General features: G+C 39.2%; 1 protein-coding gene across 1 annotated transcript in view; it reads right to left on the bottom strand.

The window, feature by feature from the left end:
- man1a1 (mannosidase, alpha, class 1A, member 1) overlaps window positions 1-25,701 on the bottom strand; it is a 249,169-nt gene that overhangs the window by 43,903 nt on the left and 179,565 nt on the right. The window contains exon 5 of the mRNA XM_062044868.1: window positions 11,154-11,248. Coding sequence (XP_061900852.1) covers window positions 11,154-11,248 — 95 coding nt within the window. The remainder of the gene's footprint in view (window positions 1-11,153; window positions 11,249-25,701) is intronic.

The following is a 25,701-nucleotide window of genomic DNA, read 5'->3' as shown; positions in this document are numbered from 1 at the left end:
CAAAAAGTTAGCGGACATCCATTGTTTAATTTCATTAAGACACGCCTCCAGCTGACTACAATCCGGCGTGTTGGTCAGCTTTAGGGGCATGTAGAGTTGGGTGTCATCCGCATAACAGTGAAAGCTAACACTGTATTTGCGTATGATGTCACCTAGCGGCAGCATGTAAATACTAAAGAGTGCAGGGCCAAGAACTGAACCCTGGGGAACTCCGCACGTTACCTTAACATAGTCCGAGGTCACATTGTTATGGGAGACACACTGCATCCTGTCAGTAAGATAAGAGTTAAACCAAGACAAGGCTAAGTCTGACATCCCAATACGCGTTTTGATACGCTCTAATAAAATATTATGATCAACAGTATCGAAAGCGGCGCTAAGATCAAGAAGCAGCAACATAGATGAAGCATCAGAATCCATCGTTAGCAATAGATCATTAGTCATTTTTGCGAGGGCTGTCTCCGTAGAGTGATTTGCCCTGAAAACGGATTGAAAAGGTTCACAGAGATTGTTAGACGCTAAGTGTTAATTTAGCTGCTGTGCGACAATTTTTTCGAGGATTTTCGAGATAAACGGAAGGTGGGACACCGGCCGGTAGTTTACCATGAGGTCAGGATGGAGGTTAGGTCTTTTGAGTAGAGGATGAATAACCGCTTTTTTGAAATGCTAGGGGAACAGTACCAGTGGAAAGTGATACGTTTATAATATTTAACACTGATGGACCTAATAAAACAAAAAGCTCCTTGATAAGTTTCCCAGGAATTGGGTCAAGTAAACATGTTGTTTGTTTTGTCCCATTTACACATTTTAACAATTCCTCCAATGTTATTTCATCAAAGAGGGAGAAACTATTTTGGAGGGCAGTGTCCGTCGTATATACAGTCGTATTTGTGTTAATAGAACCCAGTTGTAGCTGAGATGCATTGTCTTTAATCTCTTTTTTAATGACTTCAATTTTCTTATTAAAGAAATTCATAAAGTCATCTGCTGAGTGGGTGGAGCTACTTGGAGGAGTCCCTTGTTGGGTTAGCGATGCTACTGTACTAAACAAAAATTTAGGATAATTTTTGTTGAGGTGGATGAGATTTGAGTAATATTTAGCTTTAGCTGAGGTAAGCATGCGTTTATAAGTTATTAAACTATCACTCCATGCTTGATGGAAAACCTCAATTTTAGTCGCACGCCATTTGCGTTCCAGCTTTCTACATGATAATTTCTGGGCTTTAGTTTCTTCTGTAAACCATGGGGTACGCCTTTTAGGGGCCCTTTTTAGCTTTAGCGGTGCTACACTATCAATGGTGTCGCGCAGGGTGTCGTTAAAGTTGTTAGTGAGGTTATCAATAGAGCCCACATAATTTGGGAATGGTGCCATTACCGAAGGCAGTAGGTCAGTAAGAGTCGTCGTTGTGGCAGCATTAATGTTGCGGCTGCTGTAGTAGTTATTATTATTATTATTAGTTTGTTGACAATGAGTCAGAACTTCGAATTTTATAAGGTAATGATCGGACATTACTTTAGTGTACGGGAGTATCGTAACTTTGGAGGTGGTGACACCCCTGACGAGCACTAGATCTATCGTATTACCGTTGCGATGCATGGGTTCATTTATTATTTGTGTAAGACCACAGCTATCAATTATAGTCTGGAGCGCCACGCATGGAGGGTCCGATGGGGTATTCATATGGATGTTAAAGTCTCCCATTATGATTATATTGTCGGCGTGCGTCACTAGATCAGCAACGAACTCTGAAAATTCATTGATAAAGTCCGAATAGGGCCCTGGGGGGCGGTAGATGACAGCCAGGTGCAGAGGCAGCGATGTGACAAACCTCACAGTAAGCACCTCAAACGAGTTATATTTATTATTTAGGTCCGAGGTAAGGCTAAAGTTTTTGTTGTATATTAGTGCAACACCCCCACCCCTTTTAATGGGACGGGCAATATGCGTTCCCGTATAGCCAGGAGGAGACGCCTCACCCAGCGCAAAAAAATCGTCTGGTTTGAGCCAGGTCTCAGCTAGACCAACGACATCAAGATTGTTGTCTCTAATGACTTCATTAACTAATAACGTTTTGGAAGACAATGACCTTATGTTTAAAAATCCCATATTATAGGTGGTGGGCTGTTTTGAGGAGTTTTTGTTGAAAGTATCCGTAGTAGCAATATTAATAATGTTACGTTTATTATGCGTAGTGCACTTTAAATAATTTCGACCATATCTAGGAATTGATATGACAGGAATTTTTAGATTGTTTGCCACCTCAGTAAAATGCATGTCCGCCTTTGACGCAGAAAAAACATTATGTGAGTTGTATATTATTCTAAGAGAATTGCTATGTGTGCAGGGATTATCCAGCCTGGCGCTGGCTAGTTCTATCTTAACAGACTCCTTATTAGCGCTTCTTTGTGGATTAGCATTTAGCTTTTTCGTTAGCCCCGCTAACAAAAATGCCTTTAGCTTTGTTGTTAGCCCCGCCCGACACCCCCGCTTCTGCTTCTGAGCGCACCGCTTACGTCTCTTTCGTTGACGGTCTCCGCTGGTAGTGGACGCCGCTGCTTCAAAGGCCACTGCTGGATGTAGCTCGCGAAGAATTCCCAAGCTAGCGAGTAGGTCCACCGTACACGCATTACCCCCGCCAGGAGATTGTGTGATCGCCAGGATGTGTCTGTCAGTTACATAACTTATCTAACATATCCCAAAAAGTTAAAAGTGGATTTCATGAAGCTTTCAGGAAATTTCAGCCATGGAATAGGAACAAGTGATTATATTTTGGGGGTGATCCTGATCATTTCTATTTTGGTACCTTTGTTATGAGGCTCAACTTCATGTTTGTATGCTAACAGCTCAACATCCACCCTCAGGTGCTAGAAAGGAGCTAGCAAACAACTCCAAAGTGGGGAGCATCCTCTGGTGCCTTAACAATAAAAAACATAAACTCTGATATCCTGCTCCGAACCGGCACTGGAACCGTTGAAGTGGAAAAAGGGTAAGAGATAAAGAGAGTGGATAGGGTTCACTCGGTTTATTACATTGCGCTATAAATAACTCAAATAGTTAAAAGGCATTTGGAACAAATAATTACATTTTGCGAGCGACCGTCTGGATTCAGGATTTTTGGGGGGGGGGAATTATTTACAATGTGAGATAGGGCCTGGTGGAGGTCTGTGCCCTGAGTGTTTTTCAAGTTTGATATTCTTCAGCTTTTATTTTGCTAAAACCAAGGCAACAACAATCTTTTTTTTTTTTTTTAATTTTTTTTTTTTTATGTCCTGTCCAGCTTCTCAGGCAAATCATATAGTTAGTGTAGATGCCCATATCGGCTGTTCAGATTTACTTTACAAAAGAGAAGTGTAGGATACTTCTCTTGTTGGGTTATTTGTATTTGACTTTATTAAATGTATTTATATTATCATTTGGTGCAGCCGGGCCGAAGCAGGAGGGGATAGAAAGAGAAAAAAAGGAAGACAGAGGGGGGAATTGTGGGGACAAGAGGGGATTAGACAGAGAGACAAAAACAACAGCAGCAAACACAACAACAACAACAATAGAGCAACATCAGCAAATATGACATGTACAAATATGATGGTAAAAGTAATAGCAAATAAGCAGTTAGCGAAAATAAAAAATAATACAGAAATGACAATGAGCATTATTACACTAAAAATGGAGAAATACAAATACCAATAGAAATAGCGCTATTGATAATGAACAATACCAATACTTTACCTTTATTATCAACAATACAGTTGTTCAAATGCAACAATACATATACGTAATGATAACTTGAGATACGAAAGAATGAAGAAAAATGGCAACAAAAATCTAACTTCACCATGTCGTTAAATATATTTGACACAGCTTTGTGATATAGTTGACATAGCAAATAGTTTGTAATTATTCTGTTGTGAGGTCGTGGTTAATTTTGTCCTTACAAAATACCACGGCTCAATAGAAAAAGAGCTGTGGGCCACAAATGCAAATCAGGACTTTGGGCACACCAGTTCTAGGACTAAAGTCTGTGCCATGTTTTATTGTTGATAAGTTGTACAATAAACAACAGGAACTTGTAGAACTTCTTGTTACTTATAATGGAGATACTGGGTCCATCTGGGAACAATGAAGCAGCCCAGGAAAGACAAGGTAGGAATTCAGTAGGGAGCAATAAAAAGATGAGGATGGAAAAAGAAGTGTCTTTGTTTCTTACACTTTCCTACTATGTGTGTCAAGGACCTAACAGGAAGTAGAGCATCTCCTTCTGAACACAGTGATTCAACTCTCAATGTCACCTCCATCTTACAACAGTGTGAATGCAGGCAGTCATTAGGACACACCTGCAATTCCCTTTAAATCAAATCCTCTCAGGAGCGTCCTCATGTGGAGACGTAACTCCCCTCCAACCTCCAATTCTTCCTCCTGGGGTGTTTCTCAATCCAGAGTTCGTTTGCCCGTGTAAACAGAGAATAATTTTATTTGTTACGGCACGTTTATCCCCATGACGACTAGATTTTTAATTAACGGCTGACAAACTGTGGCGTGTTGTGGTTCCCTCCGGTGACGGGAGGGAGCAGGGGAGCGAATAGAGCCAAAGAGCCAAAATGGAAGACCTGGGCTCTCTTCATGCGGTGTAGTTGCAAAAAAGATTGGAACAAAAGCAGCAAGCCTGGTAGGAATAATAGGTAACTCAATTATCTATGAATTATGGGTCGGTTCTTTTACTTCATAAACTATGGAGATTACATTGACGCAATGAAATGTGAAGTAATAAAGTATAGTTTGAGAAAACAATGGAAACGAAGACAAGCAAAGTCTAGTATGACACCACACTGTTACACAGGATGCTTAAAGTATCAGTAGAGTGGAAATACAAGTTGACTTTATATGCGTAATTGTGTTTCATTGTATTCATTAAACCATATCCAATTGTATATAAAATCCACAAAGTATATGAAAATACTGTCTAAGCATCACAAAATGCCACAAATTCAGTCAGCCATTTTGAATATTACGCTCCGAACGTGTTCGGTAATTTCTGTAGATTGACGTCACTGGACTAACACTTCTGCACTCTGACTATGGTATCAGATCAGTCATACTGGAAATACGCAAAAATTAGACAGAGATGTGCTGTCTTTCATTCACAATCTCTATATAAGACATGAACACGCATGCTTTTCTTTTTCTATGCATTCTAAGTCGTAAATAAATAAATACATAAAAAGTCCACTAACATTCTAGTCAATGAGGGCTCTCTATTTCACCCACGAAACCCCCGAAAGAACATTCCAAAACCCGCCAACAATACTCTATATACATACTGTGACCTGAATATTAACCAAATATTAGCAATGTTGTCATTATAAGCGCTAACGCAGAAGAACCAATTAAAAAAAAATCATGCCTCTCATCTGGATATTAGGAGGATTTAGCCATGAATCTAGAAGTTCTTGATCTGTAACATTCAATGTATACCTGGAGATTGACACAAACACACACAACCGAAGACAGTGTCTGCAGGGAAACTTGTCCTTGTTAACTTGTCATGTGCATCATGATTAATTCTTCATGTAAACGGGAAGATATGGACATCCTATCAGTCGTCATCGAAGTAAGAGCAGACATCGTACAGTAAGCTATTCTTTTATTATGTTTGTATTTCTTGTTTAGCACTTAGCAATACTGCTACATGATGCTATAGTGTTTCACTAAAGATGGACCTGTTTAGCACAGCTTCTAAAACTTGTAGCTCATCGTCCTTATAATTAGGGTCAACAGTATACGTTTCTGGATCATAATTTTCCCCAAGTAATCGTTGTTGGTTCTCACAAAGTCTGCATTATTTGCATTGTTGTTGGTGATGAAGGGATCTGTGGTCCCTATCTCGACGTCATGCCATGACATGTCTAGCTCGCTCATTATCTCCCAAGTTGGCTCGAGAATCTACGAGATTGATACTATTTTGACCATATCTATTTACTCGCCTACCTTGTAAGTCTTTCGGGGTCATACATCAGATATATATAATAATAGCTTCAATATAGGCGCAACTTGTTTTTCCAATCTACTGGTACTTTACCTAAATGTTATTTCAGTTTACAGTATTGTTTGTATTTCGACACAGGCTTTTTTCCCCGGAAGTGAAAACCAGTGGTGATCAACCAAGCTAAGATAGCTGTTGTACAGCAAGAAGCGCACACATTATCTGAGTACAAAAGAGGCCTACATCTTCCTGCAAAAAGCAGATACGAGCAAAAAAATCAAACTATGCAATGGAAGAGATCCCTATACCCTATGAACTATTGTGCTCCAGACGCCATTCTACACATCAAAACAGATGGAAACTTGGAAAAGCATGAAGGTCTACAATTTGTTTGTGTGTGGCTGAGTCAAGGAAGTTGGTATCAAGACTTTCCCAGATAAACATGCATAGTTTTTGCTCGGGTAGGTTGCATTTCATGATTTAACTTTGTGTCTACTGACATGTTTGCACATGCTGTTTTTCCCCGTCTTTATTAAAATACAACTATAGATGTCAACATTGTGTATGTGCTGAAAGCTTCATATATGGTTGTTTCCTTTGGTAAAAGCGTAACTAAGGTTTTGCTCACATTTGCCCGCTTTTCGAAACACTCGTAGCAAACGTGTTTGAGAAATACAAATAACATCAAGATAATACCTAAATGGGAAATAATAAACGCTAAAAGTATATCAAACAAACCTTTAAAGAAGTGATCACTGCAAACTCATACGTTCTTCTACTTTGCTCTCACACAGGAGTGTGAACTGCATTCTTTTCTCGTTGGTGTTTCGTAAAATCTTGCACTCTTCTGCCCTTTTTGATGATCTCTCGAGGAACTCTGAGGAAACGTTTATCCTTTCCGCGATTTGAACGATTCGTACAGCCGAAAACAACAAAAGCATAAGTAATTTTTTCTTTGAGAAAGGCTAAATGGCGCCTCGTACCCATTGAAAACAGAGCTAGCTTGACCACCACACATATTTATTGGGTGGGAAGTGAGCCGGACGTGACATCAGTAAAATCCAAGCAATATACGGTACTACTTCTTTGTTGAAGAATAAGTACTTAATAACAATTATGAAAAGCATCTCATCAACACAGCATGAAAAATTGATCAAAATAGGCTTTATTCAGGAAGTGATCAGGGATTTGATTGGTTAGAGCGAGAACCGGAACATTTTTGGCTGAGAGAGTCATTAAAGGCCTACTGAAACCCACTACTACCGACCACACAGTCTGATAGTTTATATATCAATGATGAAATCTTAACATTGCAACACATGCCAATACGGCCGGGTTAACTTATAAAGTGCAATTTTAAATTTCCCGGGAAACTTCCGGTTGAAAACGTCTAGGTATGATGACGTTTGCGCGTGACGTCAATGGTTGAAGCGGAAGTATTCGGACACATTGTATCCCAATACAAACAGCTCTGTTTTCATCGCAAAATACCACAGTATTCTGGACATCTGTGTTGGTGAATCTTTTGCAATTTGTTTAATGAACAATGGAGACTGCAAAGAAGAAAACTGTAGGTGGGATCGGTGTATTAGCGGCTGGTTGCAGCAACACAACCAGGAGGACTTTGAGTTGGATAGCAGATGCGCTATCCGACGCTAGCCGCCGACCGCATCGATGATCGGGTGAAGTCCTTCGTCGCGCAGTCGATCTCTGGAACGCAGGTGAGCACAAGTGTTGATGAGCAGATGAGGGCTGGCGTAGGTGGATAGCTAATGTTTTTAGCATAGCTCTGTCGAGGTCCCGTAGCTACGTTAGCTTCAATGGCGTCGTTAGCAACAGCATTGCTAGGCTTCGCCAGGTTGGACAGCATTAACCGTGTAGTTACAGGTCCAGGGTTTGGTAGTATTGTTGATCTGTCTATCCTTCCAGTAAGGGGCTTATTTATTTTGTTTCTATCTGCATTTAAGCACGATGCTATCCCGTTAGCTCTGTAGCTAAAGTGCTTCGCCGATGTATTATCGTGGAGATAAAAGTCACTGTGAATGTCCATTTCGCGTTCTCGACTCTCATTTTCAAGAGGATATAGTATCCGAGGTGGTTTAAAATACAAATCCGTGATCCACAATAGAAAAAGGAGAAAGTGTGGAATCCAATGAGCCCTTGTACCTAAGTTACGGTCAGAGCGAAAAAAGATACGTCCTGCACTGCACTCTAGTCCTTCACTCTCACGTACATCATCCACTAATCTTTCATCCTCGCTCAAATTAATGGGGTAATCGTCGCTTTCTCGGTCCAAATCGCTCTCGCTGCTGGTGTAAACAATGAGGAAATGGGAGGAGCCCTTCAACCTGCGACGTCACGCTACTTCCGGTACAGGCAAGGCTTTTTTTTATCAGCGACCAAAAGTTGCGAACTTTATTGTCGATGTTCTCTACTAAATCCTTTCAGCAAAAATATGGCAATATCGCAAAATGATCAAGTATGACACATGGAATGGATCTGCTATCCCCGTTAAAATAAGAACATTTCATTTCAGTAGGCCTTTAAACCTAAATATTTTAAAATGTATTTCTGTGAGAGCCATGTGATATTTTATAACACTGAATACAACGAACAGTGTGCATTTTAAGAGAAACAATTTCATGGTATAATGAGTCTAAATGTATTCTTCATAATAACGTTGTTATACTGAAGCAAACCAATACAAAATCAAATACTTTTTACGTCTTACCTTTAATGCAACGTGTCAATGTGTCGCTTCAAATTTGACTGTTTCATTGAGGAAATGTTATCAGTGCAAATATGACACGCCAAAAAACCTGCTTTCTCCACAAAGGCAAATTTCTCTGCACATACTGTGTGTCTTGAAATCTACCGTACTTTTTCTTCTTTTCGCCATCTTCTTTTCAAAAATGTTTTATCCTCATATACTGTACTATCTAGCTGAATATTTAAATCTTGGCCACACATGTGTAGCTGTGATTGGCTCAAGCCTTGCAGGTAGATGAAGCCAAACCCTGGCCTGAACTCAAGTGGTAGAGCATGGATGGATGGATGAATTAAAATGCTTGAGATTGTTTTAAAATCGCTAAGATTTATCTGAAAGCCATATGCAGTTATCAAAAGAACCACATCGAGGCATAGGTTACCTACCTCTGGATTAGACAGCTGCTGTGCGTGTTTGAGTATTATTTCGAGACAAATTCCACAATCACAAAAGAGACATGTTGTGGGGTTGGAGCACATTTGCAAGGTTTTGCATAATCTGTGGGGATTTGTTGCATTTGAGAGAATTGGTGCAATCACAACATAGCAATATCCTGATTATTTTGTTTTGTGCCATTTTGTTTGGTGTTGTGTCACGAGATTACTCTAATTGCAGGTGTCGGCCACCCAAAATGTTGGAATATTCGACCAAAAAAACTAAAAACAAATCTGTCTGGAGCCGCGAAAAAAATAAAAGCCTCATATAAGTCTTTTTAATGAAGGCTGTAAGTGTCTATATTAGCCTACTATCAAAATGACTATGTACGCTACAAATACATAATAAGCATTCATGATTGAATGTTTATTTTCCCCGCAGTGCGCCCTGGAGAGAATAATGCATCACATGACGACCCTGCTTTAGGATGGTGCTTTAAGTCGAACTTCTATTGCGACATGAGTGTATTGTGTTTCATTGCAATGATGAAATTATAGAAATACAATAAAGAAATCAGATTTTGGATATCATTTTTGTTTTGAGTAATTCTCTTCCAAAACACTAAGGGGCAGTGTCTCCAAAAGGAGCAACTGCAGCTGTTGTTGACTAGATTCTGTATTTCCTTCCAGTGAAGCAAGATGATAGACGACAACCACTGAACCACAACATGGACATATTTGTCTACACTGGAACTAATCATTCACAATCATCAGTTTACTTTTAATGGACGTTTTAATAACCAGAGGAAAATACCTTCGTGAATATGGACTGTGCAACTTCTAAACGAGACACGGCAAAGGACACTATTATTATTTGCAACGCTATTCGGTTGTTCGGGACATGGGACGAGAGAAAGCTATCATGTAATTGTAAATAAACAAAACTGTTAAACAACTGTTATAACGGCATGCTGGTGTAAATCTGTATGGTCATGTTCAGAGTTCAGAAGTGTTTGTAAGAGGTGGAGAATGAGAAGTGTTGTGGGTGAGAGAAAAAGATGTGTGCGCACGAGAAAGAATATGTGTCGGAATAGAACCTATTGGCACAACATTGGCAATAAAAGTTAAAAAGAGTGTCGTACTTTCTGACTTCTTCTGGACGCAACAACAACACAATAAGATTAAAAACTCAGTAATTTTTTTGACCGATATGTACACAATATCAGTTTTCCTGTAAATGTTTAATCACTGTTATTTTATTTCATACAATAATTTGTGCATTCTAAGCTTTAAAATCAGCGCAAAACGCAGCAGCATTCTCTTCTCTTTTGACACACACACTACAACGCAGCCGATCGGACCTGAGTATCACAACACAATAATATCCCTATGTGTCATTCTAAATATATCCTGACAAAAATCAAAAATCACTTTATATAAACAGTAAATGTGTTACTAAATATGTGCCTTTGACAGGATTGTGTTCTTACCCATTTAATGTGACTTCTGTTTTCGGACATAACTGGACAACGTCTCAACATCGGTAAAATGTAACTTTAATCTTCATGCGGGACTGCCAGCTCTTATCTGGCGGGTGGGGTGTTTGGATTTGATGTAGTTCATGTTCAGGCACAGGTATTTGTTTTGTTTGCAACAGCCACCTGCCTGGCACCACGCCATGCTGAAAATCATGCGTGTCGCTATGATATTTTACAATTTTATATTTATTCTACACATTTTTACAACGTTGGAAAACATGTCATGTTTGTCCTCCTACAGAAAGCATGTTAAAAAAAAAAAAAATCCCATCTTTTTTACATTTTCATACATTTATGAAAAAGCTCCAGAGAGCCACTAGGGCAGCGCCAAAGAGCTGCATGTGGCTCGAGAGCCGCAGTTAGCCGACCCCTGCTCTAATGTAACTTGGCTCAATGCATGTTGCTTTACATCACCACCACTATATTTTTGAAACGTTCAAGGCATACAAACAAACCAGCAGTCACCATAGTGGACCACACTGGGAAAACACCTTACCTTTTGAGGTTCAGCAGAGCCCATGGGATGCCAGTGGGTGTTTTGAAGGCTGGAAGCAACTTTTCACCTAGTTCCACTGCCTTCCTACGGAAAACCTGAAGATGAAAAAGAGAGAAATGTATTATTCCTGCTTAAAAGACACCTAAGGGGAAGAACCAGCATTCTGCGGTCCTCCGTTTTGAATTTGACCAACGTTTTAATGAATATTCATGCACAATCTCCACATTTCAAGGACAAGAGTGCAACAGTGACAGATTATTAGAGATGGGTACCATTCACATTTGTAGTAATACAAAGAGTAATAATAATAATAATAATAATAATAATAATAATGGACTAGATTTATATAGCGCTTTTCTATACACTAGCCACTCAAAGCGCTCACAGAGGAGTGATAAGCCATCATTCATTCACTCCACTTTCACCTTGGTGGTGGTAAGCTACATTTGCAGCCACAGCCGCCCTGGGGTAGACTGACGGAAACAATTTGCGCCTACGGTAGCAAGGGTGAAATGTTTTTCTCAAGGACACAACGGCAGAGACTTGGATGGCAGAGGCGGGGATCGAACCTGGAACCCTCATGTTCCTGGCACGGCCGCGCTAACCACCGCGTCACGCCGTCCCCAGTACCAATATTTAGTACTATTGTTTATAGGTAAATTATAATTTTAATGTGAAGTTTCACTTGCAAGTAGTATTATAGTAGACTTTGCATGCAGTTGAAATTCCAAGACGTTAGATGGCAGTAGTGTAAAGGCTGGGTGAGTAGACTGCCAGGAAGCCAGTCTAGTCTAATGGTGTGCCCTACAAAGTCTCTACACTATAAGTATTGTTCTTACCAAACACTTACTGTTTGGGCTAGTGTTTAGTCTACAAACGGACGGGACGTCACGTGCAACAATGGTATGAATATGGTGCGTTTGAGTTTACGTCAATAAATATCCGTTAATACAGATGGAATTCGATCGGTAAGAAAACCAATGTACCAATAAATGCGGCCCTTGCTGTAAAAAGTTTAGACCTCCCCCCTCAAATGTTCCGTTGTCTGTTAGTCCCTGACAAGCAAGCAGTGTGTGATTCATTGGGTCATGTATCATCAGCAGCATTGACTTGTAGGCATCTCTGCAGGGTGGAAGGATGAGTTAAAGATGAGTGAAGCAGCAAAGCTCAAGAGGCATCTTGTCAACAACAGAGTGGCACATCCCCACACATTTGGTTTTTGCTCTGAAGGCATTATTTGTGTCCTGGTGCAAGGCCACACAGTCATATATAGTGTTAAAAATGTATAGACGCGCTGCTTGCTGCCTCTTAGACAAATGGCCAAACAGTCTAGATGCAAAAGTCAATGCCAGCTTATGGATTCTTGCTTTTTCATTCAAATGACTTTCTGACATGACTTTCTGCTCTTTTCACGCCAAGCTGGCACTGTTGATGCCAAATTACCCCACAGTGATAGGTGAGTAAGTGTGTGTGTGTGCGCACTGTGGGGCTGTATTGTAACAAGGCGTCAGAGCCCAGTGATTAATGCCTTTAATAACACGGGGAGCACACTGCAGGGGAGAATAAAAACACTTTCAGGAATGCACAGAAGAATAAATTAAATACGCCCCGTGTCCAAGGCCATCAAGCAAAGTGCCAACGAGCTTTAATAAGCAAATGAATTATACAGAAAGTGAGGTGCACGCAAGCGTGATGCCGGTGGACTGATATCATTAGTGAAAAATAAAATCTCGTGTTGATCATCGCATTTCACACCTGAACGCTGGTGTGAAAACATCTACCAGGAGAAGAAACAACATCGTGACAGAACATGCGAGTGCATTCATCAATCCTTGGGACACGGGTGAGGTTATCACACCAGGGACAAACCCAAAGCTTCTTACAAGTTCAGAAACGATGAGGACAAACCATTTATCCAGTGAGAGCAAGAGTTTGCTTCCAAAATGAGAGAGGAGGTACCAGATTGTCTTTAAAAGAAGCAAGGAGGGATGCAGATGAAGGAAACGCCACATGGCCTCAGCAGTCGGGGTAATTTCCGAAGAAAGTTAAAAAGCCTCATCAGCACAAACCATCTGGCAGGTTAGATGCTAACTAAGCAGTTAAACATAACATTTGTTTTACTAAAGTGTAGACAGGAGAAGATTTGTACACATGATGGTTGTTGAAATGCCTTCTTTAATATTTATTTCTTAGTAAACATGGTCACCCAACTAAAACCCTTGGTTGCTTAAAGACATTTTTGGAATTTTGACAATCATTGGCAGTCCTTATGTAAGACAAGAACACATGTTTTTTCTTTTTTGATGCATTCTAAATACTAAATAAATGTGATCAAAAGTCCGCTTACATTGGAGACTATGAGAGCCGCTCTATTCTGCCTATAAAGCCCTTAATAAAACATTTAAACACCTTCATTAAGGTTTTATATGCATGCTGTGTGTATATATGTAATGTAGTAATGGGTAAAATTCATAATAACATTTTATATTTACGTACCGTATTTTTCGAACTACAAGGCACACTTAAAATCCTTTCATTTACTCAAAAATCGACAGTGCGCCTTATAACCCGGTGTGACTAATGTTCAGAATTATTCTGGTTGTGCTTACCGACCTCAAAGCTATTTTATTTGGTACATGGTGTAATGATAAGTGTGACCAGTAGAGGACAGTCACACATAAGAGATATGTGTAGACTGCAATATGACGCCAGTAAATAACACCAAAGCGTTAAATGTTCCAATGAGAATATAGAACATTACACATGGCGCTCAAAAATCTGTCAAAATGTTTTTAGTACGACTTTGGTAAGCTATGAAGCCCATTGATGGATTGTCAGAGCATTACGGCTACCGTAGTCAGACGTACTCTTCAACATACAGGTATAAATATGGTGTGTGTATAAGAACCACAAAATGGCACCTATTAGCAGACATTATCTGGCATTTTGTTTCGCAATATCATGCAAAACCAACTTTTCTTACCTTCTGGTACCTGCTGATGTGTATTTTGGATCTGCATAAGTCCTGAAAATGTGTGTGCGTTCGCCAATGTAGCCCGCGCCGACGCCGTAGTCGATAAGCTTCTTCTTTTTTTCTATTTTCTTTTTATGGAGCATTAATCCTCCCATGTTGCCATTTATAATAAAAGGTAGCGTAAAGTTTGAACTTATATCTTGCTATGAAAGTGCTAAAAACTACCTGTGTAGTGGGTTTACATAATTCAACCACGAAACTTTAGTTATAGAGAGTTCCAGTCGGACGGTTTTTCACGGGACACATTTTCGGTGTTGTTGCACTAGTGCAGGGGTCACCAACCTTTTTGAAACCAAGAGCTACTTCTTGAGTACTGATTAATGCGAAGGGCTACCATTTTGATACACACTTAAATAAATTGCCAGAAATAGCCAATTTGCTCAATTTACCTTTAACTCTATGTTATTATTAATAATTAATGATATTTTTCTTTGTGGAAACACTGATCATCTTAATGATTTCTCACAATAAATATATATAGAAACAGATAAATATCAATATGCAACATTTTATTTTTATATTTTCTCTAAGTGCACATTTTTTAAATTGAACATTTTCAAATGATCACTTCTAAGACAGTCATGTGAAATCACAACATCCCATTTTAACTAGCTAGCCACTAACATTTTTTAACAAATCATGAATTACTTTGCACCATGTTTGTACAAATAATAATTCAAGTAAAATACAAAAGTCAACTCTCAAATTTTTAAATAAATCATGTCACACTTTGAACTGGACACCAAATCTGTTATCTGTTTCTTTGTCAGTTAGTGGGAAGCCTGGCATTGCATGCTGTTAACTAGTGTGTTGTACTCTGGTGTGTAACTCGACACTGCAACTCTGAGTGAGTCTTGCAGATGTGCATCAGTGAGGCGTGTTCTGTGTTTGTTCTTGATGAAGTTCATGTCAGAAGAGGCTGATTCACAAAGATAAGTTGAACCAAACAGGCTTGCAACCTTCATAGCTGCTGCGCATACACCACTGTACTTTGCTGTGTCAACAAGGCACCAAAAGTTTGGTGCAGCCTGGTGGGCTTTGAGGTGGAGGTCATTTTGTAGTGTTACAACTTCGATCCCCACCTGTTCAGCATCCAGGCTGAATGTTGCACTTAACTGCTCAGCAATGCATGATATGTCCACGTTCATGAAAGGATTACAAATGAACGACATACATGGCTCAAGATGATCCAGGTCACAAAACCTGTTCTCAAACTCTTGCCCAACTCTGTTTATGACCTGTGAGTACTTTTCTGCAACTTTGTCAAAAGCCAGCTCAGATTCTACAGATTTCCTAGATTTGCCAGAATAATTTTTTTGAATTTAAATCATAATAAGTTCGAAGAAATATTTCACAAATATTCTTCGTCGAAAAAACAGAAGCTAAAATGAAGAATTCAATTAAAATGTATTTATTATTATTTACAATAAAAAAAAAAATACTTGAACATTGATTTAAATTGTCAGGAAAGAAGAGGAAGGAATTTAAAAGGTAAAAAGGTATATGTGTTTAAAAATCCTAAAATAATTTTTAAGGTTGTATTTTTTCTCTAAAATTGTCTTTCTGAAAGTTACAAGAAGCAAAGTAAAAAAATAAATGAATTTATTTAAACAAGTGAAGACCAAGTCTTTAAAATATTTTCTTGGATTTTCAAATTCTATTTGAGTTTTGTCTCTCTTAGAATTAAGCTTGCTAATTGTGGGGAGGCGGGGCCGGCGGACTGACGGCGCCCGCTCCAAGATGGCGGCGAGGAGGCGTGGACGAGCGAGCGGCAAGGTGGGGCGCGCTCGGAGCGACGGCGCAATCAGCATAAGGTGCGTGGAGCGCGCAACTGTGGACAGTGCAATCACCCTCTCGGACCGTATAAAAGGGTGAGAGACGTGAATATCAAGGGAGGAGACGGAGAAAGAAGGAAACCATCCTCTGCTACCACGCGAACGACGGCGACATGCTGCTGAAAAGAAGACGGCAGACGGGAGGAAACCATTCATGTGCTCACGTGAGAAAAAAGGCAGCTGCTGAAAAGCAGGCAAAAGACTCTGATTGAAATAATAAAGAAGTCTAAACCGTCTCACGACAATGTCTTCCCTGGATGGTCCTGAGAACCCGCACGACAGTTAGGACTGTCACACTAGTAAATAAATAAAATTAAAAAAATAGAGGCAGCTCACTGATAACGCGGGCACCGCGTTGGTGACTCCTGCACTAGTGAGTTACGGATGAGAAGATGCTGCTCTGTTATTGATTTAAGTAAAGTCTGAATGTCATTTAAACAGTTAGCTGCATAAGTCCTGAAAATTTGCGCGCGTCAGCCTTTGTATTCGGTACCGACACCGTAGTCGATAAGCTTCTTCTTTTTTCTATCTTCTTGTTAAGGGGCATTCATCCTCTGCTGTTGTCATTTCTAATATAAAGTAGAGTTCTTACTTATATCTGTCAGTAAACTGGCCATGAAAGCGCTGAAACATAACGGTGTAGTGAGTTAACATTATTCACCCAAGGAAATTTTGTTATTAGAGAGGCGGACGGTTTTTCACGAGACACATTTCCGGCGTTGTTATTGCACTAGTGAGCAACGGAGATGCTGCTCCGTTATTGATTTAAGTAACGTCTGAATGTCATTAAAACAGTTAGCTCCATCTTTTGACACTTATTCCACTCCCGTCCTTGCACCGCTACAACAAAAATGACGGGGAGAAGACGCTGTCGAAGGTGAGCCACGTAAATAAGACCACCCACAAAACGACGCTTCCTGAAGCGACGGTCAGAAGACGACTTGTAGACAGCCTGTAAAACATAATCTTTGCAACATTTTGACCAAAGAACCACCATTACATGTTATGTACATCACAAGAAAGTGTTTTAAATTTAGAAAAAAATCATAATATGTCCTCTTTAACGCGCCTTTTAATCCGGTGTGCCTTTTGTATGAATATAGACCTGATTAGACCCGCTCATCGGCTATGGGCCGTATGGCCTGGAAAATACGGTATTTTAGGAATACGTGGAATCACATACGCATCACAACGTTTTATTTCAACTACATCACTGATTAAAACTCACTGCAGACTTCATGTGACCCAACAAACATAATAAAACATCACTTACTGTACAAGGTCTGCTGTCATTAGGATGTCGACTGATAGAATCTGGTTTTATGTGTCATGACCCGGGGGTCATGGCTTGGTTTATGTTTAGTGTTATTCTTCCTATGTTTAAGTCTAGTTTTGTTCCCTATGCGCTTGTTTGTGTTATTGGTTGCACCTGTGTCTTGCCCTGGCCCTGCTTTCCTCCAATCCGTTCTCTCCTTCTACTTGTGTTTAGTCCAGGCTTATTCAATTTTCTAATTAGTCAGTGCATTTAGTTCTCTGTTTGTTGTCCTGTCTTTGTGTCGATCGTCGTATGTATTTTCCTTGTTGAAATAAACCTTGTGAACAGCACAACCGTGTTTCTTCACCAAAAATTGCTTTGGTTTTAGTACGAGTCAGTCTTTAGCTGAACTTTTTGGAATGGATTACGAAAGAAAACCGAGGTATCACTGTATATCAAAATTATTGCATTTATTGTTATACCAAGATTACATCATGTCATGAATTGATAGTGATCGAGATATGTTTGTACCGAGAAAAGACGACTATGGTCAAAGTGTGGACATTATTTCTGCAAATTTTAACTAACCAAATGATGTTAATAATACTGATGTATGTGATAATTCTGATCACGATACTAATGGTATCAATTGAGCCTACCTATTAACTTATTGTCTTAATGAAGAACATGATGTCACCTGTGGCACTCGTCTTCCAGGCAGAACAATACAACATTAAATTAGGAGTTCAGAACATTCAAAAGGGGCTTCTCACACTAAGATTAAAATGGGTTAATTGATCATTAACTGGTCAATTTACTCATAATCAATCAAGACAAATGGCTTCCATCATCACGGTGCTATTGATGCGCTTACATAATGCATGCATCAACCCTGCTCATGTGAGAGTCATAGAATTCTAACTAATATTATGACTTGTAATGACTTAGTGGATGGCAAACACAGGGATGGCCAGAAAAATTCCAGAAAGAACTAGAAGTAGGACACATTCTTCATTCCTGGTCTGTTAATCACTTATATCAGCGGGTTTTAAATGTCCACCAGTATCTCTCTCTGTCTGGTGGTCCACATTCTATGACCTGAATCACTGTGTGTCACTTTTGATATGTATTTCTTACTTGTACTGTCTGTTTCTCTCCAGCACACATTTAGAGGATCATTCTACTTTACTGTCTGGATGCACTTTTAGATGACCTTCTCAGAGCTAATAATAAACGATGAGAAAATGCATGTAGCTCATAAAAAAAGCCCATCCTATTTATGATTATGTCCTTCTCGGCCCCTTCTAGATAAGTTCTAATTCTCCGAGCCTGCTCAGAGGGTATTTTTATTGAGAAGGTGGGTTGGAAATCTGCGTCTTATTTCAGGGTCAATTAAAGGGTACCTATTATGCAAAACCAATTTTTTTTACCAATTGGTACCTGTCTTTGTGTATTTGTAATCTGCATAAGTCCAGAAAATTTCAAACCAAACCGTGGAGGCATAGCAGATATATTTATAAAACAATCTTGCCTTCCTTCTTACTTCCAACTTGGAATTTGCCCCAATTGTGACATCAGCGGATGTCTCTATATATGGTTGAAATTTACCCGAAGTGCATGAGTCCACCAATGTAGTCAATAAGCGCCTTCTTTTTCTCTATCTTCTTGTTATGTGGCAGACTGGCTCGTACATACGCATGCAATCTGCGCTGTTGCCATTTCTAGTAAAAAGTAGTGTATAGTTTGAACTAGGGTTGTCCCGATACCAATAATTTAGTACCGGTACCAAAATGTATATAGATGCTTTTCGATACTTTTCCAAATAAAGAGAACTACGAAAAACTTCAATATTGGCTTTATTGTAACAGAAAATCTTACACTACATTAAACACTCACAGTCAAAGAACAATTTTACAAAGTTTAAAATATAAATTAAAAGGCATTAAACACATAAATATAATTATTAATTCAGTTCTAAAAACTAAACTATGGATAAATGTACACAGATGAGCCATGTAGCAGGTAAAACACATTTATTAAAGACAAAACACAAATTGTAGGAATTTGGTAGAAATATGTAGTCATTTAACTTGCATTAGTTGACGCTAATTGGGCGGTCTTAACTCCGCTAATATTTGGCATTAAGCCAAGCCACTGTGTGCGCGTCTATGTATCTACATGTGCACAGCAGGGGAGCTAGTTAATTTATTAGATTAGCATGTGTGTTTGTGAGAATGGCAATGTGTTGGCTGAGTGACGTCAGTGAGTGAGTGGGCAAGAGAGAGAGAGAGGTAGCGCGTGCACTGCGAAGTAGAGAGATGGCAGCACAGAAATATGCTGAAATATTATGTATCCCCTACTAACTTATTTCTGTCATTTATAGAATGGGTCCAAATTCACCTGTTTTGTACAAAGCCAAGTCTGTACATATAATCCACATGATGTTAGTACATAGCTTGAGAAAAATAGACGTACGTGGGACACACATTTTCTGGCATAATATAGTTGTTTTTTTAACATGGAATCGAGTCTACTCTATATAAATAAATAAATAATAAATGAGTCTACTCTATAGTGTTTGTTCCCATTATATTGGTGTTATTTTTTAATCTGTCAGACGATGAAATAGATAATAAACCAATTTACAAGATGTTATTAATGTAATTTGCAAGAATAGGAGGAAAAGTCCTCACACTTTAAATGTTTTCATTGGCGATGTTTTTGCAAGTACTGGCGTGGATCTGCTTCCGCCCGGAAAAACATGAGTGATGACGCCACGACTATTGTTGACGGCAGGTTTTTTTTGGCGACATTTATCGACTAATCGTTGCACCCCTACTCTATATGATCAAGAAACAAATTTAAAGATTTTTACTGAAGTAATGTTAAAAAAAAAAAAAATCATGCAGAAAACACATTTATAACAGTTTAAAGAACAAATAATATTCACATCATCAAATATCAGGTTTGTGTACCTAAATGTTTGTCTCCACTAATAACCTTTGATGTGGTTGTTTAGTTTTTTACATTTCCCGACACTGCCACTGTGTTTGTGTGTGTGTGTGTGTGTGTGGTTACGTGTTGCAGCCCACAGAGAGTTTTCCAGGACAGCTCGCTAACTAAGATGAATCACATCACCGTGCCTCATGGTGACCTCCCTCCAGGTCCAGACGACAATAGGATCTACGACACTTCAGAACTCTTCTATTCCTTCCTCTCAGACCTTTTTCAGTTATACGACCTGCAGGTTCATGACGCCTCTTTGAAATTATTTATCATCTTGAACCATCATTTGTATTTAAATTATTATTATACAAGTTACTTTTTATTGATGTTTAAACAATGACAAATGTCCCTAAAGCCTGTTAATGAGCATCAAGCAAGATAAATCACCACCCTTATTTGTTTGCTCCACTTTTGAGATAAGAAAATGGCACTCAAATACCTGCTTTTTAAGTTGAAAGGAAAAAACTACTTCCTTAGGCTTCGCTGCAAATCTTAAAATACAGCACAGTGCTCTGCCAACTGTCTGTCAGTCAGATACAGACGTGACTTTTCTTCAGCAAATAGGCTGAAGTACACAACAGCGCTCGTTGGAGACACACACTTTGTCGAGGACAACACAGCTCATTAGTACGAAAGCTACAGACACACAAAGTGATGTGTTTCACTGGCCACTGCATTAGGTACACCATCTAACGAGATCCAGTATATGAAAGTGACCTCTGTGGTCAATGAAGCCAAGCGGCTGAAGTGTGCTTGGATGTGGAAGGATACGGATGAGAGGATGACTCTGTGTCAGACTGAATGAGCTAGAAGTGAGATGCAACCCGCACACAGACACACACACAGACAACGCAGCTTTCAGCCCTCAGGAAGCCCTCGGTTGTGTCAATGGTTGCTCTCGTTCTCCTCTCCACCCTCGGTCAAAGTCTCTCTCTCTCTACGGATTTATTAACTGGCTCCAGGCGCGAAAGTAGAGAAGAAAGCGGCAGTGCCTTAAGACAAGCAGGCCGTAATTAGAAGTAACGCAGAAGTCAGCTGAAAGCCTCGCGTGAAAAGAGATAAAGGCTTTACTCCACATTTGTTACTGCAGCCAGACTCGAATCAAACACAGCTGGGAGTATTTTTCTCTCCCGTCTATGCAACATTTACCACAATAGTAAAATGAGATAGACACTTGCTCATATTTAGCATGATTGTCATTTGAATGTCTGACTCAAATACCGTTTTGCCAGAATCGTTTTTATATCCCTGCAAAAATATCAGCCAGCATTGATTTTTACTCAAAAACATGAACTGATTGTTTCTAGCAAAAAGAAGTACAATAGTACAACCTTTTATTTTAAGAATTGCAAACCTGCAATACTATTTCTTGTTATTTTCATGTGTTCAGGCAGTGAACTAGTAAAGCCTTAGTAGTAAAAATACATTCAAATAATGTTAAAACATTTTACCCCTAAACAGTCACTGGAAAACATTTCATCCTAATTTTTTTGGCTGTGCGACAGTACGTTATGTGAACCTCACTTGCCAAAGCCTTAAAAGCTGTGCTTTCCATCCACATGGGCGGTGTTTTAAAACTATCTCTGTCCATCTAAAAACACATGCACAGGCTGTCATGTACAGTTTGTCCTATTTTTGTCCAGAAGCCCAAAAAAGCAGCCAAGGCCATCAATTCAAATTAATTAAATCGTTTAAAAAGCCTCTGTTCATCAATATGTTATACATACAATGATATGTATATTATCTTTAAAATAAATGCACACTTACATGGCAGCGCCCAAGAAACATTATGAATGTTTCTTAATCACCCATGTCTGCTTGTAAATCAATAACTTCACAGTGTTTTGTTAAGTAAGGTTCAAAACATGAAATAATCATCCAAAAGCTGAGTTTTACCCATCCACACCAAACACTGAACATGGTGTTTTTGAAACCCTCCACTGTGACAAGAACCTGCATTTGCGTGTGGACAAGAGTGCAAAATACATTGAAAAAAATGCATTTAAAAAAATTAAAAAAATAATCCATGTTTGTGCATACATGGCATACTGGTTCGACTTAAACTGTTCCACAAATTAAAAATGTTTGGCCTTATTTCAATTAACTGTCTTACAGAGGTAAATAATGCATGAGCATGCATGCACTTTGCTCAACCTAAGCGTCTAAAAGACATCTCTCTCCAGCTGCGATGCAGCGCCCCCACTTTCCTAAACACAAGTCATGGTGCGCAAACACTGCCAAGTGCATGGACCAAAGACGCAAAAGCATTTTGGGATAAAAAAACAAGCCCGGCGGATATATCCAAATCAGCATTCAGCCTCAATGGTAGCGAGCAGGCACACACGCACGCACACACACGCACACGATGAACTTTCAAGTCCAAATAATATTCCCTTTGCCTCTCTTTTGGAATGCTTGCCTGCTGACTCTGCACATTTTCAACAGTCAGCTGTTTAGCAGAGAGGAAAAGCGACCATTTACATCGCGAAGTGCTACCTCTGTGGAAGCGCGACAAAGAGAGAGGTGTTTAAGAGTTCCGTGAGGAGAGAACGAAGGTGGGCTTTGACGTTGCGGTGCAAGGTACAATTAATTTAATAGCCAATCAAATAGACAATAATCAACAGCTAAAATCAAAACCCACAGCCATTCTGCAGAGACACAACCAATCATGAATCAGCGCAAAGGTCTGGCATGCAAAAGAAACCTTTTATGACTGCACAGACATGTTAACATTTTATTACTATGTACTGTTAATAGCAGACGGTAAATACATAGGTCTACACTAGGGTTGTGCGATATACTGGTACTAATAAAGTACCGCAATACTAATGAATAAATAGGTACTATACTTGGGGCGGTATGTCTCGGTTGATAGAGTGGCCGTGCCAGCAACTTGAGGGTTCCAGGTTCCAGGTTCGATCCCCGCTTCTGCCATCCTAGCCCCTGCCGTTGTGTCCTCGGGCAAGACACTTTACCCACCTGCTCCCAGTGCCACCCACACTGGTTTAAATGTAACTTAGACATTGGGTTTCACAATGTAAAGCTCTTTGAGTCACTAGAGAAAAGCGCTAAATAATTATAATTCACTATATAAATATAATTCACTATATAAATATAATTCACTATATAAATATAATTCACTTCACTATACTGCATTTGTCACTCAAAAGGGCAGATTCTCACCATTGGAATCATTTCTGTCGTTTGGAAATATCCAACGGACCGCGTTGAAATGTTTATTATGTTGTACAGGTAATATTCCAATGTACCCCAGTTAACTGCCTTTTTTGCTGTTTTGCAAGACCCATGTCACGTGACTTCAAACTTAACACTTTAATGGATGGTTCTGACACAGGATCGATTGCTTTAGTCTTAATTTACCGGAAATAAATCTTGCACTGAATTTTTTTACACTGAATATTTTGTACACTACATTTTTTAAACACACATTTTGTTACCAATTTTCTAAACTGAAATTGTCAGCATAATTTGATGTAAAAAAAGAAGTTCACAAAATTCAAATGCCAAAAATTAAGTTACATAAATTCAGTGTCACAAAAAGTTGTCAAAATAAAGACACAAATTAACCTCCAATGGCTAGGTCTGTCTGGTTGGAGTGCAAAGCAGGGCTATGCGCGTGCCGTAGTTGGAGAAGCAGCCACCCCCACTCTGAGCCAAGATGTGAGTGAAGCGGCCGTGCAGGCGTTTTGCTAACAGGCGTTTTTCTGTGGCCAAATTTTTAGAGCATCACTAGTCAAAAGTGTGTAAATGTTCAGCAATATTGATCCATTCATACAATGTATTCAATTTGTTCTCAATTTGTTTTTTAAGGTATGGCGACTTTCATATTGCTGTGGCGATGCACCACGATCGAGGGGAAACATTGGTACCGATACAGACTACAAGAGCCGTATCTAGTCGATACTACAATCAGTCAACAAGATGATGATCAATACATCAATATTTTTTTATTATCACAAAATCTTTTGTCATTTTTTATTGTTTGTAAATGCAAAACATATGTCCTTGGACACAGAAGAACTTTAAGTATGACCAATGTATGACCCTGTAACTACTTGGTATAGATCAATACCCAATTTTGTATAACCCAAAACTAATGTAAATATCCAAACAACAAAAGAATAAGTACTTATTACATTTTAACAGAAGTGTAGATAGAACATGCTAAAACAGAAAGTAAGCAGATATTAACAGTAAATGAACATGTAAACTAATAATCTACCCATTTTCTATTGATTGTCCCTTATAATTTTGACAAAATAATAGAATGAGAATTGTCACAATATATTACTGCATACGTCAGCAGCCAAATTAGGAGCCTTTGTAACCTTTGCCTACTTACTACTGAAAGAGAAGTTGTCTAGTATGTTCACTATCTAATTTCATGCCAACATTGTTCTTTGATTGCAATAAGAAACATGTTTAATGTGTCATAATGCAATTTTTTGTGGTACCCTTTATTTTAGCATCAAAATACATTTTGTTATTGGTACCATAATATTGGTATCGGGACAACCCTAGTCTATACTTATTTTTCCCTTTTGGCTGCTTAGTCTTTTGGAATCAAAAAAGCTTAACCCCCCCCCAAAAAAAAGCTATTTGGTGATATGGTGTGAATTATGAAATTGTATGCTTCTAAAGCAACAATGTTCAAATTGTGAATTGTACGACCCTGTATGGTTGCAAGGTTTCACTGTGAATCTTAATTATCGTTCATGTAAAACGCGTCACTATCTTACCGTTAAGTCATGCTGTTAAAGGCAAAGGCTAAGTGTAGCATTGCGGTGAAGAGCGTCGGTGACAAGCTCAAAAGTTAGGCTGTCCCACAGAGATTTTTTCAAAGAACCACCAGAAAAACAAAACTCCCATGTGGGAGCAATGAATTAGCATTTGCCTCCACCGCTGGAGGATTTTGATTAACACTCACTTGAAAGATGTCATCTTGTCGAGAAAGCCCGAAAAATCTTAAAAAACGTTTGCCAACAGCGAAACAGCCACCTTGTCGGAAAATGTGTCACACAGGTCTGTGACGGGTTGTTTTCAGCTGACAGCTGGTGGGACGGAAAAAGACGGCAAAGTCAGCTATGGTTTAAGAAATACTGATGTTAGTTTTTCACAAGTTAAACCAAGATTGGTTAGGGCAGTTTATTTGTGGTAGCATGTTTGGTTAGACCTTTTGGACGAAAGTTAGGTACTACTTTAGTGTGTATATAAGACATGAACAGATAGAGTAAGTACGGTAACAGTACACAATCTATGAAAAAGCTGACCTAGGGAAGTGTACAGTAAGTTCACCCTGGTGCTGACTATAAAGGCCCAGAGAGGGCGCTGGACATTAATATTGAACAAAGACCTGCAGGGAACACTCCTTGTCCTCTAAAAGAGTCACTGTAAACC

This window comes from Entelurus aequoreus, linkage group LG04 (assembly GCF_033978785.1).
Source record: "Entelurus aequoreus isolate RoL-2023_Sb linkage group LG04, RoL_Eaeq_v1.1, whole genome shotgun sequence".
NCBI classification, from domain to species: Eukaryota; Metazoa; Chordata; class Actinopteri; order Syngnathiformes; family Syngnathidae; genus Entelurus; species Entelurus aequoreus.
Note: the sequence above shows the minus strand (reverse complement) of the source record. Positions and strands in the feature narration are given on the sequence as shown.